Source organism: Diabrotica virgifera, chromosome 3, assembly GCF_917563875.1.
Source record: "Diabrotica virgifera virgifera chromosome 3, PGI_DIABVI_V3a".
NCBI classification, from domain to species: Eukaryota; Metazoa; Arthropoda; class Insecta; order Coleoptera; family Chrysomelidae; genus Diabrotica; species Diabrotica virgifera.
In genome coordinates, this window is record NC_065445.1 from 148,283,945 (window position 1) to 148,307,727 (window position 23,783).

General features: G+C 30.7%; 2 protein-coding genes across 5 annotated transcripts in view; one reads left to right on the forward strand and one right to left on the reverse strand.

The window, feature by feature from the left end:
• The window catches only part of LOC114343993 (alpha-tocopherol transfer protein-like), a 391,725-nt gene that overhangs the window by 245,292 nt on the left and 122,650 nt on the right, over nucleotides 1-23,783 (reverse strand). The window lies entirely within an intron of this gene.
• The window catches only part of LOC114338438 (uncharacterized), a 127,144-nt gene that overhangs the window by 74,957 nt on the left and 28,404 nt on the right, over nucleotides 1-23,783 (forward strand). For both annotated transcript variants that reach the window (XM_050645574.1, XM_050645575.1), the window contains 3 exons: nucleotides 10,507-10,635; nucleotides 21,000-21,134; nucleotides 23,327-23,473. In XM_050645574.1, the coding sequence (XP_050501531.1) occupies nucleotides 10,507-10,635; nucleotides 21,000-21,134; nucleotides 23,327-23,473 (411 nt within the window). The remainder of the gene's footprint in view (nucleotides 1-10,506; nucleotides 10,636-20,999; nucleotides 21,135-23,326; nucleotides 23,474-23,783) is intronic.

Here is a 23,783-nt window from a genome sequence, read left to right on the forward strand (position 1 = left end):
AATTTTCAATATAAACCGGTCAAAATTGTTGAAATCATTAGTTATGCTAATATAAAGAAATTATTGGAAGGATTACTATAAATTTTAATTTTTGTGGAAATGGCATATGTTTTATTTTTCACTTTTTCCTAAAAAATTCCAAAGGGTTCTCTTATTTTCATCATAACTTGCTTAATTTTATTGCTATTAACTTCTTCTGAAGCTCAATTGATAGGTAATCCTAAGTGCTTTGATAAGTGCTGAAAAAGCACTGAAAAAGAGAGGTTAATTTTATAAAATGCACCGTTTTCCCGTTATTTAAGCTTAAAAATATAGATTTGAGTACTCGTCGAAAAAAACTTACATTCAATTACCCATGACTCACTTTGACTTAATATTAGTTTAGTTCTTTAAGTGAGGAGTGTATTCAATTTTTTATTATCTTCAATTTTGGTAATAATAACTTTTTTGTAAAAGCTTGTAGTTTTTGAGTTATACGTGAAAAACTGCTTTAAAGCATGCATTTTTTACGAAAAAATGAAATCTTTGATCCTCAATAACTCAAAAAGCATTGATTTATATTAATAACTTTATATAACAAATTTTGCTTGGAATTTGTTCTTAAATCGATTTATGGTATTATTTTTGATAAAATAATTTTCACCCCCGAGAAGGGGTGGCTTCCACCCCCCAGGGGAAAAGCGCAAGTTTGCATCATATCACCTTTGTTGCTTGAGGTATCCTCTAACTACTTACCAATTTTCATGAAAATCGATGGAGATTCAACGAAATTGGAGGTGAAAACCTTCAGTGACTCCACTAATATTATATTTCAGTTTTATATTTTAGTTTGTTCAGAGAGGACCAAAAATGCCCTTACGTACGTTTCACTTTCATTAGAGATCTTCAGCGGGTATATATTATTATGTGGTTACCTCTGTTATCCTTATTTTAAAATATGGCCTCCATTTTGTAAAGATTGTAACACGCTTTTTGAACATTAATAATGTGGTGATTGTTTCATTCTAAATTGTAACCGGGTATATTTATGTTTATTACTTCATGTAAGATATGCCTTCACTTATAATTTTTTAAACGGTTTGAATAATTTCGTAATAACTTTGTTTAACATAAATGTCTTTTTTTCTCTAAGCGCATTCTGTATTCTGATTTACTCATATCTGATTGTAGCTCAGAGTTTATATTTTTTTGTTCTCAAATAATAAAGAAGTAATTGTGGCGGTTGTGTTTTACTTTATACCTTATTTCGGGTTGTATATTTTCTCATAGTCATTGAATAGATCTGAGTAATATTGTTCTGTCATTGCATTATTTTATCTGTCATCCGTTCCGTCTTCTTTGGTGTTTTTAATGGCTTTTATTTCTACTGTTAACAGTTTTGTTCCAAACACTTTTTTTGTTTTGCTCAAAATTACTCTCTTTTCTCTGAAACCACGTCACTGTTGAATATTATCTTTTCTCTGAAATCATGTCAGTGAATATGGTAGGGGAGCAAAGTATGCTAAATGTGCAGTCACTCGAGCGCTTTGGGGACCTATTGGGTTGTGAAGAGTAGGTCCTAAAACCAACAAAAGTTAAGTAAAGTTTTCCATTTTAGTGGGCGCTTGTCATTTTTTAATTTAATTTTCCATTTTCAATAATCGTTTTTTCCGATTATAACGCCATCTATCCATAATTCGAAAAAATGTTTCGAATAAAAGTTACTTATTTTTACGTAAGGAATCCAAATTTGCAACAAAAAATGAGGGCTCCTATTTAAGATTTTAAAGTAACCCCCCACCCCACATCCACGGGGGGACGTGTTTGGTGCCATTCGATAGATTTTTCAAAAATATTGAATAAGTGTATTTTACAGTTTTTCGATCTGATGTTCATTTTGCGAAATATCGCGGGATTAGTATTTAAAATATTAAATTTACCCCCCACCCCTCTCCGTGGGAAGTCGTGTTTGGTACCATTCGATAGATTTTTAAAAAATATTGGGCACATATTTTTTAGTTTTTCGATCTGTCATTCATTTCGCGAAATATTCCCTTTTTTCTTGTGAAACTTTGGGACTCACCCATTTCCTTACGCCCGGCTCAAATCGTCAGATTTTTGAAATATACACTCTTTTGCAGGTACTTAACTTACCTTATCTTAATCTGACAAGTTTTTTTAAGGATAAAATTTTTTTTCGGGCCCCCCTCAACGAACTCCCCTGTGTTAAGAGCCAATATATGGTAGAGGTACATCTGCAGGGTACCAGATTTCTCCCCATATGCTAATCTGACGCGCTCGAGTAACTGCAAAAATCCCCGCTTGGGCTCCCCTACCAATATGTTTAGTTCTCTGTAGATTAATTTCGATCTTTTCTGCGGCATTTTTGATTAGTGTGAAATTCTCTCCTTATTTTTTGTAATTTTGCGAAACATTAAACCAGACGGAAGTAACGCAGACAGGGGTGTACGAAATGGTTGTGGAGAAGAACTAAATTTACCCCCATCAATCTCTTTAATGAATTAAGACAAAGACCATCTAATTATAACACTTTTCTGCGCATGAACGAATCAGTGTACAATTAGTTGATATCACTTGTATCTCCCTTGATTGAGAAGAAAGATACGCAAAATGAGAGCAGTCATATCACCATTTAAACAATAGGGAACTTGCATAAATTTTTAAATTCGAAAAAAATGTTATAAATCACAACAGAACATAATTTAAAACATGTATCAAAGATAAAAAATTTTTGTAGGTCTTTCGTTTGGCCCTCAAAGGCGATTAAAAATTCAAATTAAAACAGGTGGCCTAAAACGCGTCGTGACGTCATTCGTTTGTACATTTACATTTTTCCAACAAAGTAAACAGAATTTTAAATTAGATGTTATAAACTTCAGTAGAAAATACATTTATTTGACGTTACAAGTGTTTTGATCGTTTGAACTATTCATAGAAAACTGTACTTTTACAAAATGGTTTTATTTTCCGTAGTAAACCTTCTTTCCTTTCCTTCAATAACTATATCAAACTCCAATGTCAACAAACTGGTATTCTTGTTCTCATGATCATTTTTCAGTGCGTCACAGTTTTTCGATTTCTCTCTAATGCATTAAGTTAGATGAGACGGAAAAAGCGGTAGCTCCGTGATTAAACACAAAAATAATGCAGCATTACAATGGTTATATACATAAGATGTCTATTCCTAACCTACGTTTGATTCGTTGATATTTAGAATGCGCGTTTTTTCTAGCCAATCAAATACTCGTATTACGAACATTTGACGAAAACCTCGTTCATTTTGGCCATTTTTTAGAAGTGTCAAAGAGTCAAGTGACGGTTATTATTCAGGTCAGTATTTTGTGTACCTGTCATTTTGAAATTCGAATTCGACTTCCCTTGTGTTTCACAACGTTTTTGTGCATTATTTTGTGTTTTGGTTTAGAATTTAGTTCGTTAAAAGTTAGTCATTGGCGTGAGGAGACTAGAGACATTCGAGATGTACCGAAGAGTGCTAAAAATCTCATGAGTAGATAGAATAGCCAACGTGGAGGTAATGAGACTTACGCATAGGGAACGAGAAGAACTAACAAATAAGAAGAAAACTGAGATATATGGGACATGTGATGAGAGATGTATATCTAATACTGCAGGTCATTATGCAAAAAAAAAAGATCCATAGTAAGGAGACGTAACTCATGGCTGAAGAACCTTAGGAACTGGTTTGGATGTAATAACAATGAATTATTTAGAGCCGCGGTTTCAGAAATAAAGATCTCTCTGATGATTGCCAACTTTTGAAGCGGAGACAGCACCTAGAGAAGAAGATAATAACACAGTTTATGGATAGTTTTGTGTCATTTTTTAATGTTTCCATATTTATAAATTTAATTAACAATATTGTTTACTGTTTACTTGTTTACTTTTTAATTTTATTCCCCTTTATAAAAAATACCTACATGTTAACATATTGTGTAAAAATCAAATCTACTAAATAACTTATTAGTTTAATTCCACAAGCTTTTCACCGATTCTGGCATCTGTCAGATTCGTCAATAATTACATGAAATAAGTCTCGACACACCCAATACAGTATGTGACGTCATAATTAATGACGCACTGAAAAATGATCATGAGAACAAGAATATATATTATTACAATGACATACGATAAATGTTAATAGAATATAAATATTTTTTCCTTTATTTCGCGACGAGGTATACCAAAATAGGTGGAGGCCAATAAACTAAAGAAGAAAAAGAAGAATATACCTAATTATAAGCATAAACGGAACCATATAGTTAAACTGAGTGACGTCACGGGCCGTTTGACCTATTTTAAGATACCGAAGACTTTAAATTTGTACTTCTAAGTTATTATGAGATTTTGAAGCGTGAAATTTTGGAAATCTCATTTTTATACAAAACTGAACATTATTATGTAATAAAAAAAATGTGCAAGTTCCCTATTGACGTATTTAATTTGAATCAGGCTCTATTTTCTTCAACTTATTCACTAATTTTCTGTATGCTGTATGCAGCATCTCTCTTATCTCTGTTGTGATGGTGGTTATCTTTTAATTCCAACAAGCAATGTTCACTTTTATAAATTGCCATCTAATTACCAAAAACTTCATTATTTCGTTGCGACATTTTTCAATATATGTATACATAAACTTATTGTTTTATTTGGTAAAAAAATTAAAGGAATACAGGAGTAAAATAAATTAAAATTAAAAAGTTTTTACCTAAAAATGTAAACTATCCACATATTGGAATGTTACAAAATGTGATCTTTACGGATACACCTGACGAAACTGTCACATAAAGTTCCGCCAGCAAACTAAGAGAGCCATTAATATTCAGCTCAGCGGGGTACTATTGATGAAAATATGTTTTTAAATAAACAAGGGATCATTCCATAAAACACGTAGATCCTTGATAGAATTTCATACCTTGAAGAATAGCACATCGATAAGCTGAATATTAATGACTCTTAGATAGTTTGTCAGACTCTATACATCAAATCTATTCACTCATCAAGCAGAACTGAATGAATGTTCATTAATTGTTAGGCCGAATATACTGTAAATATGTACATATACATATATCGACTTTAGTTTTTTATTGAGGTTGCAGTCATTTATTTCTAAGGGGCAGGGTAAGAGAAACTCTGTGTTATAATCAAGCTTTCGCAAAATTTATTTGCTTCGTCAGGATTAGCTAAAATTATTATATAGTTATAAATAAATACAATGAAATGAAAGAACATTGCATAAAAATTAGTACAAAAACTTACAACGTGAGGTGTGTTCCTTAATTTAACATTTCTACAAAACATAAAATATCTAAAAAAAATCTTTATCCTAATGGTTTCCAAATTCCAATGTTTTAATTTTTGCAATTCATGATAAAAAATATGATTTAATAATTTAGTTCTAAATTTGACTAATGCCAGAAAGACACTTAAATAATGTCAATAAAACAGTCGTAGGTATTTGTTTATTTGATTTTAAGTTGTTAAGAACTAGATTTTTGATTATTACTTGCTTGTGCATTTTAAAATTTTAGAAGTTATAGATATATATATTTTGTTAATCATTGTTTTCTTAACAAATTAAAAAATTTAACAAAGTGGTGTTAAATTTGAAATTTTAATTTAATTTTTGAAATTTTGTCGGGGAATTTATTATTTTTGAATTAAAATATCAGTTATCGAAAGATATAATATAATTATAGATGTTACTTAGTTTATTTATGTCAGTTTTTTTATTCACACATTGATATTTATTTATGCACACCATTTCTAGAAATTCTCTTTTATTTAAATTATTTTCGTGTTTTAGTATCGTTGTTTCATTGAATTTGAATGGATGTTTTTTATTTATTGCATGATCTATTAATGCACATGTGTTTTTGTTATTTCTAAGATCGCTTTTATGTGACGTTAGTCTACCTATTAAATTCCTGGATGTGTGTCCGATGTATGACTTATCGCAATTTTCGCATGGTATTTTGTATACTACATTTGAGTTTTCCATAATACCAATAGGTGTTTTAGTTTTTGTATATAGTGTTGCCAATGTTTTTACATTTTAACACTATATACAAAAACTAAAACACCTATTGGTATTATGGAAAACTCAAATGTAGTATACAAGATACCATTCGAAAATTGCGATAAGTCATACATCGGACACACATCCAGTAATTTAATAGGTAGACTAACGTCACATAAAAGTGATCTTAGAAATAACAAAAACACATGTGCATTAGTAGATCATGCAATAAATAAAAAACATACATTCAAATTCAATGAAACAACGATAATAAAACACGAAAATAATTTAAATATAAGAGAATTTCTAGAAATGGTGTGCATAAATAAATATCAATGTGTGATTAAAAAAACTGACATAAATAAACTGAGTAACATCTATAATTATATTCTATCTTTCCATAACTGATATTTCAATTCAAAAATAATAAATTCCCCGACAAAATTTCAAAAATTAAATTAAATTTTCAAATTTAACACCACTTTAATTTGTTAAGAAAACAATAATTAACAAAATATATATATATCTATACCTTCTAAAATTTTAAAATGCACAAGCAAGTAATAATCAAAAATCTAGTCCTTAACAACTTAAAATCAAATAAACAAATAACTACGAGTGTCTTTTTGACATTATTTAAGTGTCTTTCTGGCATTAGTCAAATTTAGAACTAAATTATTAAGGCCATGGGTACATAATTCGCAAATATTTTGCGGCTATCCCTACCTTTTCTGTCTTTACATGGCAAATTACGTGTAATTACTAGAATGTCATTCTACTTGACAATGTCATAACTAGCTTAAAGAGATGGCTTTTGAATGTTCTTGGATAACTGTTATTTTTTGAATAATTGCAAATTATTAATTCAGTTAATAAATGTGATAATTTTTTCACTAACTATGTATTCAGTGATTGTAATAATTTATATGTACCTACCTACAACAAAAACTAATACTCAATCGAGACAAGAGGGAAAGTGTTAAAGTGATTTTATAATAATATATTGTTACTATGGAACTCTTACAATTTTGAACATCTTTAACAACAAAATACTTGGATCACAGAATATATCTTGATGTATTCTCTGCTTCTATCTTCCATAAATAATACACAATAAATAACTTTTTATTAATTTCACCTTTTAAATCAATTATTTATCAAATACAGTATATATCAATATTATTTAATCAACAACTTAAAATATTTCCGATTCATGTCAAATAATTATTTAAAATTGCCACTGATTGTCAGTGTCTGACTGACAATATTCTATTCGACTGAGTGCGTTGTATGACAAAGATAGATTTGGAAGATTACCACGGACATTGTGTTCATTTTTTTCGAATCATGAAAAAACCAATAAATATTCCCATTTGAATAACATTGCAGCCGAAAAAACGTACCGATCCTCTTAAATCATATTTTTTATCATGAATTGTAAAAATTAAAACATTGGAATTTGGAAACCATTAGGATAAAGATTTTTTTAGATATTTTATGTTTTGTAGAAATGTTAAATTAAGGAACAAACCTCACGTTGTAAGTTTTTGTACTAATTTTTATGCAATGTTCTTTCATTTCATTGTATTTATTTATAACTGTATAATAATTTTAGCTAATCCTGACGAAGCAAATAAATTTTGCGAAAGCTTGATTATAACACAGAGTTTCTCTTACCCTGCCCCTTAGAAATAAATGACTGCAACCTCAATAAAAAACTAAAGTCTACATATTGTCAGTCAATAATACCAAACTTATAAGTCCTATTAGAAATATATCGAGAACTAAAAGTAAGAGAATCATGAAAATTAGAATACAGGGGTTTTGAGGTATGAACTATTTAATAAAAATATTTTGGTCTCTTTGCTACTTCCGGTTATACCGGAAGTTGATTGTAACTTCGTTTTTTCAAATGGCACACCCTCTATATTTTTACATTTTTGGATTCTGCTCGATGTCTTCTTTCTTAAAATATGAGGTTTTGTAATATTATACAGGGTAGTTTAAAAGATAATTACGGTTTTTTATAAATTTTGTAGCAAACTTCACACCCTGTAGAATTGTACTGATTTGATATCAAAAACTCCGTTTATGTTCAAGTGATTTTTAATATAGTCTATTATTATTAAAAATGATTAATATAGCGAAAGGTTTAATTTTAGTATACAGGGTTGGTCGAAACTCGGAATGAGTATTATCTGAGTTTTCTTAAATGGAACACCCTGTATTTTAGTATTGTAATGAAATGATATTTATAGTACTTTTTTATTTCTTAAGCGTTCCCTATACCTAACTGCTTTAATTTGTAAATTATTCGTAGTTCTTTAAGCCTAACATTAATTGAAACAAAAATTACGTGAAATTTTATTAGGTTTGCCGTGAAAATATTCAATCACAAATAATTTTTCGAAAATAAACACATATTAATCTCGACTGACCCATAATTTATTAATACTGGTTGATATATCAAAATACCTACGTAGTTAAGTTTGTTGGTGTGTTTAATATTAATAAAAACACAATATCCTATCTAGTTGGCTATGACTGACACTAAATATGCTTAAACATTTGCTTTGCTTAAACATTCTACCATTTTTTAGGTTCCAGTTGCTTTGCTACCATTGCTAATATGAATTTTTCTAATGAGGAACTGATTCAGATGGTTTTTTGTTCAAGGAGAGTATAAGAAATAAAAATGTGCTACCAGCAATAAGAGTTTATCATCAGAAATTCCATGATAGATGACAACCAAAAAAAAAAGAGAAACTCTTCAAAATTTACTAGAGTGGTTTGAACGAACTGGAAATTTAGATTACGAGAAGTCTGATCGAAGAAAAATTATTTTAAATGATTAAAATGAATGAAATGTTAGTGTCACTGAGAATCTGCATACTTATTAGGTAGTATTAATGTTCTCGTAATCTAAGTGTCTAGTACGTCGAAACTGTTCTAGTAAACTTTAAAAAGTTTCTCTTCTACACTTTGAAAAGTTTTTCTTCTTGGCTGTCGTCTATCAGGGAGTTGCAGATGATAAATTCTTATTGCTATTAGTACATTTTTGTTATACTTACTCTCCTAGAACAAAAACTTTACTAATCAGTTCCGCATCACAAAAATTTATATTAGTAATAGTAACACAACAACTGGAACTATAAAAATAATATAATGTCTAATGTTTAATCAAGTTTAGTGTCAAAGCCATAGCCAACTGGGTAGAATATGGTTTGTTTTTATTAATATTTTATGCACCAACAATCCTAACAACGTAGGCATTTTGGTATCTCATCCAATATTCATAAATTAAGGATAATTCTAGATTAACATGTACTTATTTTCAAAAAAATTTTTATGATTGAATATTTTCAGGACAAACCTAATAAAATTTCACGTAATTTTTGTTTCAATTAATGTTAGGCTTAAAGAACTACGAATAACTTACAAATTAAAGCAGTTAGGTATAGGGAATGCTTAAGAAATAAAAAAGTACTATAAAATATCATTTCATTACAATACTAAAATACAGGGTGTTCCATTTAAGAAAACTCAGATAATACTCATTCCGAGTTTCGACCAACCCTGTATACTAAAATTAAACCTTTCGCTATATTAATAATTTTTAATAATAATAGACTATATTAAAAATCACTTGAACACAAACGGAGTTTTTGATATCAAATCAGTACAATTCTACAGGGTGTGAAGTTTGCTACAAAATTTATAAAAAACCGTAATTATCTTTTAAACTACCCTGTATAATATTACAAAATCTCATATTTTAAGAAAGAAGACATCGAGCAGAATCCAAAAATGTAAAAATTTTCAGGGTGTGCCATTTGAAAAAACGAAGTTACAATCAACTTCCGGTATAACCGGAAGTAGAAAAGAGACCAAAATATTTTTATTAAATAGTTCATACCTCAAAACCCCTGTATTCCAATTGTCATGATTCTCTTACTTTTAGTTCTCGAGATATTTCTAATAGGCCCTTTATCTGCCTCACCCTATATATACACCGTTCTTAGGCGTTAACGCCCTTCGGTAGGGATCTATGGAGGAGTATCAACAAGCCGCAAGCCCTTATCCCTTGCCGTACCGCTCCTCCATAGGCCGATCAGAGGCCAGTTTATTCCAGACCAAGTCGTAGATTCTATTGAATTTTATACTACGGCGTTGGCCTTTTATTAATTTCAAATGACATGGCTGAGGCTCGAACCAGCGATTGCAAATCCATTAAACATGTCGATCGACTTTGCCTCCCAAGAAGCACTCCCAAATCATGATTTTTAGTGTACCTATATACATTGTGAATCCAAAATCATTATTTAAAAAGTTTATACATTGTAAATCATGATTCGGGAGTGCTCCTCGTAACGTTTAACATGTGTTGGTTTGTTTATTGCCAGTGCATCTCTATTGTGATTTTAATATAGTTCTCTTATTACATAATAATACATTTTTTAATTTATTAGAAGGCGATAAGAAAGTGAATATAAAAAAGGATTGTTCAGAGCCTAAAAAGGAAAGTACAAAACCTAAAGAATCAAAAAAAGGAAACTGTGATCAATTAATCAAGGATGCTCTTTGTAAATCAAAAGTTGGTAAGTTTATTGCTTCTTACAAAGTAGACACTATTTTTAGTTGAGTTACTCGTACATATTGTTCTTTTGCACTAAAGAAAAGTATGTCGTTGTTAGTACGATTATAATGGAAAAGATAAATAGTTCTTGCTGTAACTTACTATGTTTTTAATTTTCTATTGCTGCGCATTTTCCTCCTGTGTTATTATATTTTTAATCTTCTTTAAAACATAGATCCAAGGTTTATTCGATATTTACACGGTGTCTTATATTCGGGGTTGGCCAAAGAAACGAGTGCACCATCTATACTTATTTGTATTGGCAGTAGTTATTAGATTTTAAGGAAATGCCGACATAGGTCGACACAGGTTTTATTTTTAAATTACAATTTTTTAAATGAAATAAAGAAACACGGACGTACTCACAATCATTTAATTAACTTCGACGACCGGTTTCGATATCTACAATATACAGATCATCTTCAGGTCGGCGTTAAAAGTGATTAAATGCTACAATTAAAGAAAGCCAGAGTTAGAACATTGTCTGGTTGTATCAAAATGCTGATAGAAAGGCAAAACTTTGAAAGGTATGTAAATGTTGACATTTCAGAACGACAAACAAATACATACGTAGGCATACACATGAGCAAACAGGTACTCATAAGCACGCACACGCACACAAATGCCTGCGGTTTATGACTACGGTTAAATTACATTAAAATTAAAAAAAAAATTAAAATTTTAAAATTTTTTTGAATTTTGATCTACTTACATGCCGTTACAAGGGATGAGTTGTAAGTTCATCAATAACATTTTTAAACGTCCAGATTATGCTAGTAGGATAGCTAGGTGAGGGACTGGGTAGGCGGACATGCTTCGTAGATCAAAACACAGTGAGTTGGAATGAATCCTGAAGGCAGATTTGTTATGTGAAACAGAGATAGGTGTATTAGCTATGAGAAAGAAAACGGTAGCTAATTTAGCTACATTTACGAACTTTTCCATCCAAACGTTGTCTTTCTCATAGCGAATACATCTATCTCTGTTTCACATAACACATCTGCCTTCAGGATCCATTCCAATTCACTGTGTTATGACCTACGAAGCATATCCGCCTACCCAGTCCCTCACCTAGCTATCCTACTAGCATAATCTGGACGTTTAAAAATGTTATTGATGAACTTACAACTCATCCCTTGTAAGGCATGTAAGCAGATCAAAATTCAAAAAACTTTTAAATTTTTAAAATGTTTTTTTAAAGTTTAATCTAATTTAACAAATAGTCATAAACCGCAGGCATCTGTGTGCGTGTGCGTGCTTATGAGTACCTGTTTGCTCATGTGTATGCATACGTATAATATATAATATGTATTTATATGTATTTATATTATATGTATTATATGTATTTGTTTGTTGTTCTGAAATGCCAACAGTTACATACCTTCCAAAGTTTTGTTTTTCTATCAGCATTTTGATACAATCAGACAATGTTCTAAGTCTGGCTTTCTTTAATTGTAGCATTTAATCACTTGTAACGCCGACCTGAAGATGATCTGTATATTGTAGAGTTCGAAACCGGTCGTCGAAGTTAATTAAATGATTGTGAGTACGTCTGTGTTTCTTTACTTCATTTAAAATGAACTTACATATCCAACCCATTCAACATTTGTACAATTTTTTAATATATGTTTCATACTAGTGACGTCATCTATCTTTGCGTGATGACGTAATCGACAATTTTATTAAATAGGAATAGGGCCGTGTGATAGGTCATTTGAAAGGTTATTTAATTCTATATTCAGCAATATAAACTTTAATATCATTATTTATACAGGGTGACCAAAAAATGATTTTTAAATTAAATTAATTGACGCAAAAAGAAGAATGTATGTCATTTATTTAACTCAAAATACATTCTATTGCTGTCAGAAAATAGAAAAAACTGTTTATTTCAGAAATAAACATTTGTTTTCGCTTAAATTAAATCACAAACAGCCTCTCACCTACTTCTTGGCAGTTTGAACATTTAATTTAAGTGAAAAGCTGTGTTTATTTGCCAAATAAATATTTTTTCTATTTTCTGACACCAATAGACTGTATTTTGAGTTAAATAAATTACATACATTCTGCTTTTTTGGGTCAATTAATTTAACCCGGTAACAGTCGCGCTCTATTCCGTCACGTAATCGGTCGCGCGTTAGATTTTGTCTAAAAATACGAATTTAGACGCGAATTTACAACAAATCTTTATGTTATTGTATTTTTATTTAATTGTAATGTTAGAAATATTATTTCTAACAATTATTAAAGCTAATTTTTTCTCACCAAAGCCATAAATTCCAAAAAAATAGAAAAAAAATAAACCTACGCATTACTACACCCTTCCTCGAGGCACTTACGAGTGGAAATTTATGTTGCAAAATTTTTCATCAAGTTATCACGAAAAAGAATAAAATGTTACATTTTTTCTAACGGCGCGACTGCTCGCAGGTTAATTCAAAAATTATTATTTTGGTCACCTTGTATAATTAATAATATTATTGTTTATACTACCAAACAGATAATTGAATAACCTTTCAAATGAGCTATCATACGACTCCTACTCCCATTTTAAAAAATCTTCGATTACGTCATCACGCTCAGATGGATGACGTAACTAGTAGAGGAAAGTCGCTAATTATGGAATACCATTTTATTTTGGCGATATAAAATAATACCTTTATAGAAATGAAAACAATTTAATGTTATGACACATCAGTCATACATTTTTATGTAGTAATTAAAAGCCTTGTATTAAATATCTTAATTAACAAAAAAGAATCGAACAAAAAAACAAAATCACAAATGAGTAACCAAATATGGAATAGGTACCCATATATGGAATATAGGCATAAACCAACATATCAATAACAAAAATAGACATAAACATCTGAGATCAAATAAATTTATGTTGTTCTGAAGCTATTTCCTTGTGGCATTTTTATAATTACGTATTTTTTATGGGAAATAAGCCACAATTTTACTAAAAAATGAATTTATTAACGTTTCGAAGCCCAAATCGGGTTTCGTTGTCAAAATACAAAATACTATTAAAATAAAACAAACATGTTGTTGCTAAGTAAAAAAATTCTTCTAATAATTTATTTAATCTGACTCATTTATATTGGCAATTCAGACGTATATTATACATTTTAAAGTAGAAGACTTTAAAATGATATCGCTAATATTTATGAGTTGCGTTCCTGGGACGACTTTACTAAAAGATAGTTCATTCGATTACATGAAATCAATCCCAACTCAAGAATATCCGTCGCAAAAAAATCATAGCATGTGATCTGTCTTTAAAAAGACAACCAAATGCAACAATGACAGTAAAATTCTCGCGTTAGAGATTCCATAGTAAATCACGAGGGAAAACCAGGAAAAAACCTCGTGATACTATCCCGACATCGTAAGTATTTGGTCTTACATTTAATCTACCTTCAAAAAACTAATACCAAATTCTGACTTTAATATGTTTAAATTATAAATAATATTAATATTACATAGATATACAATAAGTAATACTAAAATATAAAATTTGTACTATCTCGATATGTTATTGACTTACTAATCGTGGTATTTTCTTTCTATTGACTTCCTCTTTCAGTATGGGTAACCACATCCTACTGCATTCTACCGAGGAATTTGCGACACAATTGGTTTCATTTAGCATAATTAGAGCCTCTTCTTTGATTTTTCTCTTTTTACTATCTGATTCTTTCAGGACTATACTTGAATCTCTCCACTGAACTCTATGTTCATTATCCCATGCGTGTTGACATATCTGAGATCTATCAAATTCTCTGTTTTTAATATAAGACTGATGTTCACTTATTCTAACGTTTAATGGTCTTGATGTTTCACATAAATAAAATTGTTCGCATTCACAAGGTATTCTATAAATGCAATTCTTTGTTCTTTCTTGTTCATTGTTAGGTTTAGTTTTAGATAGAATAGATCTCAATGTGTTTGTTGTTTTGAATGTTGTTGAAATGTTGAATTTATTTCCTATCGTTTTAAGTTTCTCGGATAGTCCTTTTATATATGGTATTGTTATTTTCCTCGTATTATTTCTTGTGAATGTTGTAGGATCCCGTTCTAAGTTGTTCTGTTCCATTCGATCTAATCTTGTCAATTCCTTATTTATAAACGATAAAGGATAATCATTTTTTAATAAAACAGATGTTAACAATTGTTTTTCTTCTAAAAATGAATTTTCAAATTTTCAAATGCAAATTCCTCGGTAGAATGCAGTAGGATGTGGTTACCCATACTGAAAGAGGAAGTCAATAGAAAGAAAATACCACGATTAGTAAGTCAATAACATATCGAGTTAGTACAAATTTTATATTTTAGTATTACTTATTGTATATCTATGTAATATTAATATTATTTATAATTTAAACATATTAAAGTCAGAATTTGGTATTAGTTTTTTGAAGGTAGATTAAATGTAAGACCAAATACTTACGATGTCGGGATAGTATCACGAGGTTTTTTCCTGGTTTTCCCTCGTGATTTACTATGGAATCTCTAACGCGAGAATTTTACTGTCATCGTTGCATTTGGTTGTCTTTTTAAAGACAGATCACATGCTATGATTTTTTTGCGACGGATATTCTTGAGTTGGGATTGATTTCATGTAATCGAATGAACTATCTTTTAGTAAAGTCGTCCCAGGAACGCAACTCATAAATATTAGCGATATCATTTTAAAGTCTTCTACTTTAAAATGTATAATATACGTCTGAATTGCCAATATAAATGAGTCAGATTAAATAAATTATTAGAAGAATTTTTTTACTTAGCAACAACATGTTCGTTTTATTTTAATAGTATTTTGTATTTTGACAACGAAACCCGATTTGGGCTTCGAAACGTTAATAAATTCATTTTTTAGTAAAATTGTGGCTTATTTCCCATAAAAAATACGTAATTACAAATAAATTTAAATAAGAAAATTGTGAAAAATGAAAGAAGTAGCTTAATTCACTTGCAGACATCACAGATCCATGTATGAAACTCTGGACCAGTACAGTCATAATGAGCCCACTTACACGTAATCCACTATTCCATAATTAGGAACCAACGACTGTCCACATTTGGATTTGTACATTAGTTCAAACTAGTATCAACATTTTTTCAAGTCGTAATGTTTTAATTACAGAAGGTCATAAAATATCAAAATAAAGGTACTATTGATATACGCAATAGCATAACAAGTCTGTATTCATGCATAATAACCAATAATACTCGTTGAATATATTTACCTTTGAAATTTTCTGCCAGACGATAAAACAAAACGCGCCTGTCAGACACGTATCGTTCGCGCATCTGACACAGAGGTGTGAATATGATAATAAAGAGAGCGACTGAAATAGAGGATGGTCTTGTAGTGCGCTTCCAACTAATATTTTCAGAGAAATCAAGGAATTCCATATTAGGGCACTATTCCATATTTGGTTACTTTCCTCTATGAAATATATTACATTAAAAAATTGTAATTTAAAAATAAAAATCGACCTATTTCGGCATTTCCTTAAATTCTAATATCTATCGCAAAAAATTTCTTTGGCCCGCCCTGTATAACATAGCCAACAGTTGCGAATTTATTAAAAAGCAGTTTAACGCAACAGAGAACTTGATGCTCTCTAACCCTCGTTTTACACGCTAAGAATTTGAACGTGCGATGGTTGGAACGCACGATGACATTCCAATAGTGGCTCGAGCAATCCTATGGTAGCTTTCTCATTACACGGCGGCGGCGCGTTGGAACGTTCGGTGAAGTCGCCGTGCAATGAGAAAGATAGCATAGGATTGCTCGAGCCACTATTGGAATGTCATCGTGCGTTCTAACCATCGCACGTCCAAATTCTTAGTGTGTGAAACCGGGGTTAATGTGTAAATTTTGCTGTAACCTGCCTCCAAACTAGCATAATCAGTGCTGTTGAAAAAGTTTGTCAACAACTATCAACACATGGAAAGAAAAAATATAGAGTACTCTGCGAAAAGGAACTGGAAAAAGCACAAAATCAAAAGCAAATGATGGTTTTTAGTTTAAATGTTTTTAAATAATCACTAAGACTAATTCTTCCAGTTTTAATTCCATTCTTGACTACCTTTTCAATTATTTTGATGTCATATTAAAGGCACAATATTTGTTCCTGTCTACAAAACATACATTTTGTATAGGGCAGTCAATGAGGGTATGTGGCTCCGAATTCCATCCTACTATATCGATTTACGTGATATCTTCACAGTAAGTAGGCAATAGCGCAAGAAACAAAGTCTACCCTATGCCGATGTGTGCTTTTGTCTTGGGGGCGGTTCCCACTCTTTCTCGGATGTGGAAAATTTTTTGCTTAAATAACTACGGAAGTTGCTAGAGAACCTAATACTAAGCAAAAACTGTTCTAAATTTTTTTTTTTAAAAACTCAATACTTTTTGAGTTATTCCTGGTTGAAAATTGGCCATTTTCATTGAAACATAACACCTTTTCAAACGATTTTTTGCGAATACCTTAAAAACTATGCATCTAACTAAAAAAACTATATAAAACATTTTTGTAGCTTATAAAATAACAAAGAGATTCTTTCCTTCATGAATCTTCTAGTTATAACACAAAAAGAGATATGGTAAGTGAAAAAAACTTGCTTTCTTGGTGCATCTCAAATCAGTGGTGGTGCTCAAATCAGTGTATTTAACTTGAAATAACAGAGAAACGGTCGACTTTAGGTGTATAATGCTACCAATAACTTTTGTTGTACTTGAAGTGACCTTTAAGATAAGCAATATTAAATGTCGATTACATTTAAACTATGCGAAATAAACTGTAAAAAATTTGATGACTAACGTATTTTAAGAAAAAAAAGAGAAGTATATTTAACCTCTCATCCACAAGAATTTAAATGCATCGTTTTCCTTCTACAATACATTTTACTATAGTGTTCCTTTTATGTTCAAAGAGTTGGGCGGGTTTAAAACGAATGGTTTAAAAAAAATAAGATCAAATTATTGAGCCCATTTTTAAATTTTCTTAAAAATCTTCCTATTTCTCCATGTAACTCGAAAATGATAAGAGATACCAAAAAAAGATGCCACACAAAAATGTAGGTTTCTTCTAGATAAACATTCTGATTTTATTTTTTATGTTCTTCTTCTTCTTTTGCCCTTTTCCATTTTGATTCGTCCAATTCTGAACATAGGCTTCCCCCAGTTTCCTCCATTCGCTTCTGTTTAGTGCTTTCTGTTTCCAGTGCGTCCCTCCTATCTTTTTAATGTCGTCTCCCCATCTCATCTGGGGTCGTCCTCTTGCTCTCTTTCCTGTCCATGGTCTCCATTGTTGTATCGTGCTATTCCACCTATTGTCCGTTTGTCTAGCGTTATGACCTGCGAAGCTCCATTTTAGCCTGGTTATATGTTGACCTGCGTCTTTGACTTTTGTTCTATTTCTGACCCAGTTGTTTTGCTTTTTGTCTGTCAACTTTACTCCTAACATTGCTCTCTCCATGGCTCTTTGTGTCTTTATTATTTTATCCATGTTTGCCTTGGTCAAGGTCCACGTTTGGCATGCGTATGTGAGAATTGGGAGTATGCACTGGTCAAACACTCTTGTTTTTAAGTATTGTTGTATTTTTTTATTCTTTAGGACCCATTTTAATTTTCCAAATCCTGCCCAGGCTAATCTGACCCTTCTTTTTACCTCCGCTGTTTGGTTTTCCTTATTTATTTTTATAATCTGTCCCAAATATATATAGTCATTAACCGCTTCTATTGTGGTGTCGTTTAGTATTACGTTTCTATTGTCTTGTGTGTTTGTCATTGTTTTTGTTTTGGCAAAATTCATTTTTAGACCTATTTGTTCGGATTCATTTGCTAGTTCGGTTAGCATGGTTTGTAGTTCTTCAAAACTTGATGCTATGACTACTACATCGTCTGCATATCTTAGGTGGTTTAGTTTCTTTCCATTTATGTTTATTCCCATGTTTGTCCATTCCATTGTTTTGAAAACATCTTCCAGTGCTAATGTAAATAGTTTAGGAGAAATAACATCTCCCTGTCGCACTCGTCTGTTAATTGGTATGGGTTTTGTGGTTTCTTCCAATTGTACTGTCATTGTTGCTTTCTTATATATATTATGTATTAGCATTCTGTATCTGGAATCTATTCGACAGTTGTTTATAGCTTTTTCTATTGCCCACATTTCCACGCTGTCAAATGCTTTTTCGTAGTCAACGAACGCATTTTTTATGTTACTTGGAGAAAAAGGAAGATTTTTAAGAAAATTTAAATATGCGCTCTATAATTTGATCTTATTTTTTTTTTTAAACCATTCATTTTAAACCTGCTCAACTTTTTGAACATAAAAATAACACTGTAGTAAAAGGTATTGTAGAAGGAAAACGATGCATTTAAATTTTTGTGGATGAGGGGTTAAATATACTTCTCAATTTTTTTTCTTAAAATTCGTTAGTAATCAATTTTTTGCAGCACATCTCGCTTAGTTTGAATGTAATCGACATTTACTATTGATTATTTTAAAGGACTTTTCAACCGCAATAAAAAGTATTGGTGGCATTATACACCTAAAATCGACCGTTTCTCTGTTATTTCAAGTTGAATACACTGATCTGGGCATGCACAAAAAAAACAAACTCTTTTTACCTACCATATCTCTTTTTGTGTTATAACTAGATAAGATAGAAGAACCATTAATGCCAGTCACTGATCTACGACAATGGTTTAAGAAAAAACAAATGGAGCAATGCCAACTGGAATATGATATTTCTCTTAAAGGTATAAGATTTCATGATATCCAACCAAAAATTTATAGAAAACCGTGGTTTAATGATATTACAAATCGGCACTTCATTAAAACCTTAAATAGAGCAAGGAACAAACATGGTTTACATCCAGTCCACAAAAATAAACTAGGGTTGGCCACTTCTCAAAACTGCACTTGCGGGGAGTTGGGTACATTAGAGCATGTGATTTTCGATTGCGCAAACTTCCAGATGCTGAATCAACAGTTATATAAGAATCTACAAGCGGTAGAAGTTACTCTCCCCACCAATTTAAATTCCATTTTATGTACACAAAATATAAATTTGTATAAAATTGTTTATAACCACTTAAAAAATATGAAAATTGATATATAAAAAAATATATATAAAAAATAAAAACAAATATAAAAAAAACAATAAAAACAGAATAAAAATAAAAAAATATTAAAAAACATTAAAAAAACAAAAAAAAATCACAAAAAAAAGAAAAAAAATCACAAAGAAGGCCTAAACTTCCGAGAGGTTGAATCGGGTTTAGGTCTTAGCGCTGAAAAAAAAATATTTTAATGTCAATTAGTGGTTTAGTATAAGTATTTAGTAATAGTATTTAATATTAGTATGTATTTTTAATATAATGTATGTAATATATGTAATTATTAAAATATAATGTATATCAGTTAAAATTAGGAAATTGTGTCTATGAAAAAGATAATAAAAAAAATTAGAGCTGGCCAATTGGTTCAAACCAAGGTCATACATCTAAACACGCGCGCGCACACACACACACACACACACACACACACACACACACACACACAACTAGAAGATTGAAGAAGGAACGAATCCCTTGTTTTTTATGAGCTAGAAAAATGTTTCTTAGTTAGATGCTAGATGTTAGTTTTTTAGTTAGATGCATATTTTTTAAGGTATTCGAAAAAAACCGTTTGAAAAGGTGTTATATTTCAATGGAAATGGCCAATTTTCAACCAACAATAACTCAAAAAGTATTGAGTTTTCGAAAAAAAATTATAGAACAGTTTTTGCTTAGAATTAGGTTCTCTAGCAACTTCCGTAATTCGTTAACCAAAAAAATTTCCACCTTGACAAGGGGTGATAACCGCCCCCAAGACAAAAACACATCGGCATAGGGTAGACTTTGAATATGGAGATATTTTCAGGCTATTCCTAAAATTTCATTAAAATCCATGCAGTAGGATAGAATTCGGAGGTAATAACCTGTTCTTGCTCTCATTGACTGGCGTAGTAATATACTGTCGAGATTTTACTGAGACCCAAATTTTTGCGATTATCTTTGAGCAGCAAAAGTTCTCTGTATTGTCTTTTTAATAATTTTTTTATATAATTAATAATTTTAAAATTTTTTTAATAATTTTTCAAGTGTTTTGATATCAGAATTAATGTTAACTAAGCTAACTAGGACAAAAACATAATTTCGTTGCCACATTAATTTGGGTACTGCATATTATATTTAATACTGTACTAAAACTTCATCGTTTAAAATATAATAAAATTTACCAAAGGGTCATTTTTTATCCACAGAGAAAAAAGCCCAAAAGATCATAAGATCAACGAAATCAAAAAGAGATTGCTCACAACCTAAAACAGAAGATCCAAAACTCAAAAAAACCGCTAATTGTGATGAGTTAGTAAAACAGTTTCTTCTTAAATCCAAAAGTAAGTACTCCTTTTTTTTAAATCACTCATAATACATTCATTATTCTAATCTGATGCAGGAATAGTTCATGCACGCTGTGATAGCTCCTTATTCTTATGTTTCAGGGTTATAAAAAACCATAATTTTTCGATTTTTTTTGTTAGAATTATTTTATAGAATGCAGCAATCTAGTTTAACGTAAACAATATTATCAAACTGTGTTTTTAAATAATAAGTTGAATATATGAAGTTTAATGGGTAAATTTCTCGATATAGAAGAAGTATACGATATCAGCTTCCACGAAGAATTAACAGACGGTAACTGCAGACGGCAGTTACAGTTGTCACCATGACAGACGTCATTATTTTGCACTATTAATAATTTGTATAATTATTAGCAACTGACCTTCTGCTGGACAGCAGTTTCAGTCAGATGCCGGAATCAGTCCTATACAAATTAGTAGTGCAAAGTAGTGACGTCCGTCACGGCTACAACTGCAACTGACGTCTGCAGTTGCCGTCTGCAGTCTGCAGTCGTTGTCGGAATCGTACCTTAAGGAGACTTGTGATATATGCTTACGCCGATGACAGACATGTTCGCTATGCAGATGAAATGATCATCTTGGCCGGGAATAACTCGATAGACTGGAGGAGCGTAAAAATGTTAAACGGTATATTATGCTAGGTCATCGGAAGAAAATAGAGGCAACTAAAGTGCTGTCTGAGATTAAAAAAAGCATGCATTCCAACAAAACCTAACTCCAATTAGGCACTTGTACCCGGACCCGGTGAAGCATATAGCAAAATATACAGGGTGTAACAAAAACACAGGTCATAAATTAAATCACATATTCTGGGACCAAAAATACTTCGACTGAGCCTAACTTACCTTAGTACAAATGTGCACAAAAAAAAGTTACAACCCTTTGAAATTACAAAACTAAAATAGATTTGTTCCAATATATCGAAAACTATTAGAGATTTTTTTATTGAAAATTAACATGTGATATTCTTATGGTAGGGATATCTCAAAAAAATAATAACAGTGAAATTTGTACAGCCCATAAAATTTTTATGAAGGTTTAATTCTCTTAAACCCCCCAAACTTTTGTGTACGTTCCAAATAAATTATTGCTGCAGTACCATTAGTTAAACACAATGTTTTTAAAACTTTTTTGCCTCTTAGTATTTTTTCGATAAGCGATTTTTTATCGAGATATTAATATGTTTTAAAATATACCTAAAAAATGTAAACTCACAACAAATTTTCATTTACCAGGTCTCTATTATAAATCTTAGCATTTAAAAATTTGTATCGGATTTTACAAATGTTCAAAATATCTCGATAAAAACTGACTTATCGAAAATTTACAAGGAGACAAAAAAGTTTTAAAAACATTTTGTTTAACTAAAGGTACCACAATAGTAATTTAATTGGAACGTACACAAATATTTGGGGGGGTTTAAGGGCACAAAACCCCCATAAAAATTTTATGGGGTGCACATAATTCACTTTTATTTTTTTTTAACACATAAGAATACCACATACCCATTTTCAATAAAAAATCTCTAATAGGTTTCAATATATTGGAAAAAATCGATTTTTATTTTGTAAATTCAAGGGGCTGTATATTTTTTTAAGTGCATATTGGTACTAAGGTAAGTTAGGTTCAATCGAACTGTTTTTGTTCCCAAAATATGTGCTTTAATTTATGACCTGTATTTTTGTTACATCCTGTATATTGAAACCAAATTCACGAACAGGACTAAAGTAGTGACTCCGAGCATATTGTAGACGGCAAGCGCTTTTTAGAGACTACAGACTACCAAATGACTTTATGGCAAATGATCCACTAGACCTGTACAAGTTGATAGAGCTTGCCAGAATTCTGGAGTTTATTAAATAAATCGAAGATATACAGTATGCCAACATTACAAGAAGTATATAACAGACGGAATTCAGAATGAATGAAATCTTTTGGAAGTTTCATCGCTTGATATTTTATGGAGACTCTTGTTTGTCACATATTTACGAAACTATTTTGATATTTCATAGGTTATGTATTTTTAAATTAAATTTAATGTTGATAGTTCATAGATGTTGCATTTTTAAATTCGCACCATTTAATATAAAAAATAGGGTAAAGATTCTTAATTATAAATAACACTGACCATTGCATGTAAAAATTTTAAAACTATAAAAATACCACAGGTGATTATTTAACTAAGCCGAAAAAAGCCGATAAGAAAATGGATTCAAAAAAAGACTGTTCAAAGTCTATTACGAAATGTGCAACACCAAAACAGTCAGAAAAATGTGATCAGTTAGTCAAAGAGTTTCTTCTTAAATCAAAAGGTGGTAAGTACCTATAATATAGCTTAAAATATATTTCTTGTACTTTTTACCGTTTTCTCTCATAGATCCTCTATTAATATTAAGAAAGATCTAGATATTGTAAATTTAATCAATAAAATTATCAATAAGTATTTCAAAGATATGTCCTCGTTGGTAGAGTATTGTGCGAAAGCTCAGTAAGTTATAGGCTTATTACGGCGGGAGTGATAAAAAAAGAAAATTCTCATCCTGGTTTGATCGGCATCCGCCCGAGATGCCATGATGTAGCCAATTTTAGTTATACTAAATTTACAATCAAGATGCAGTAGAAATA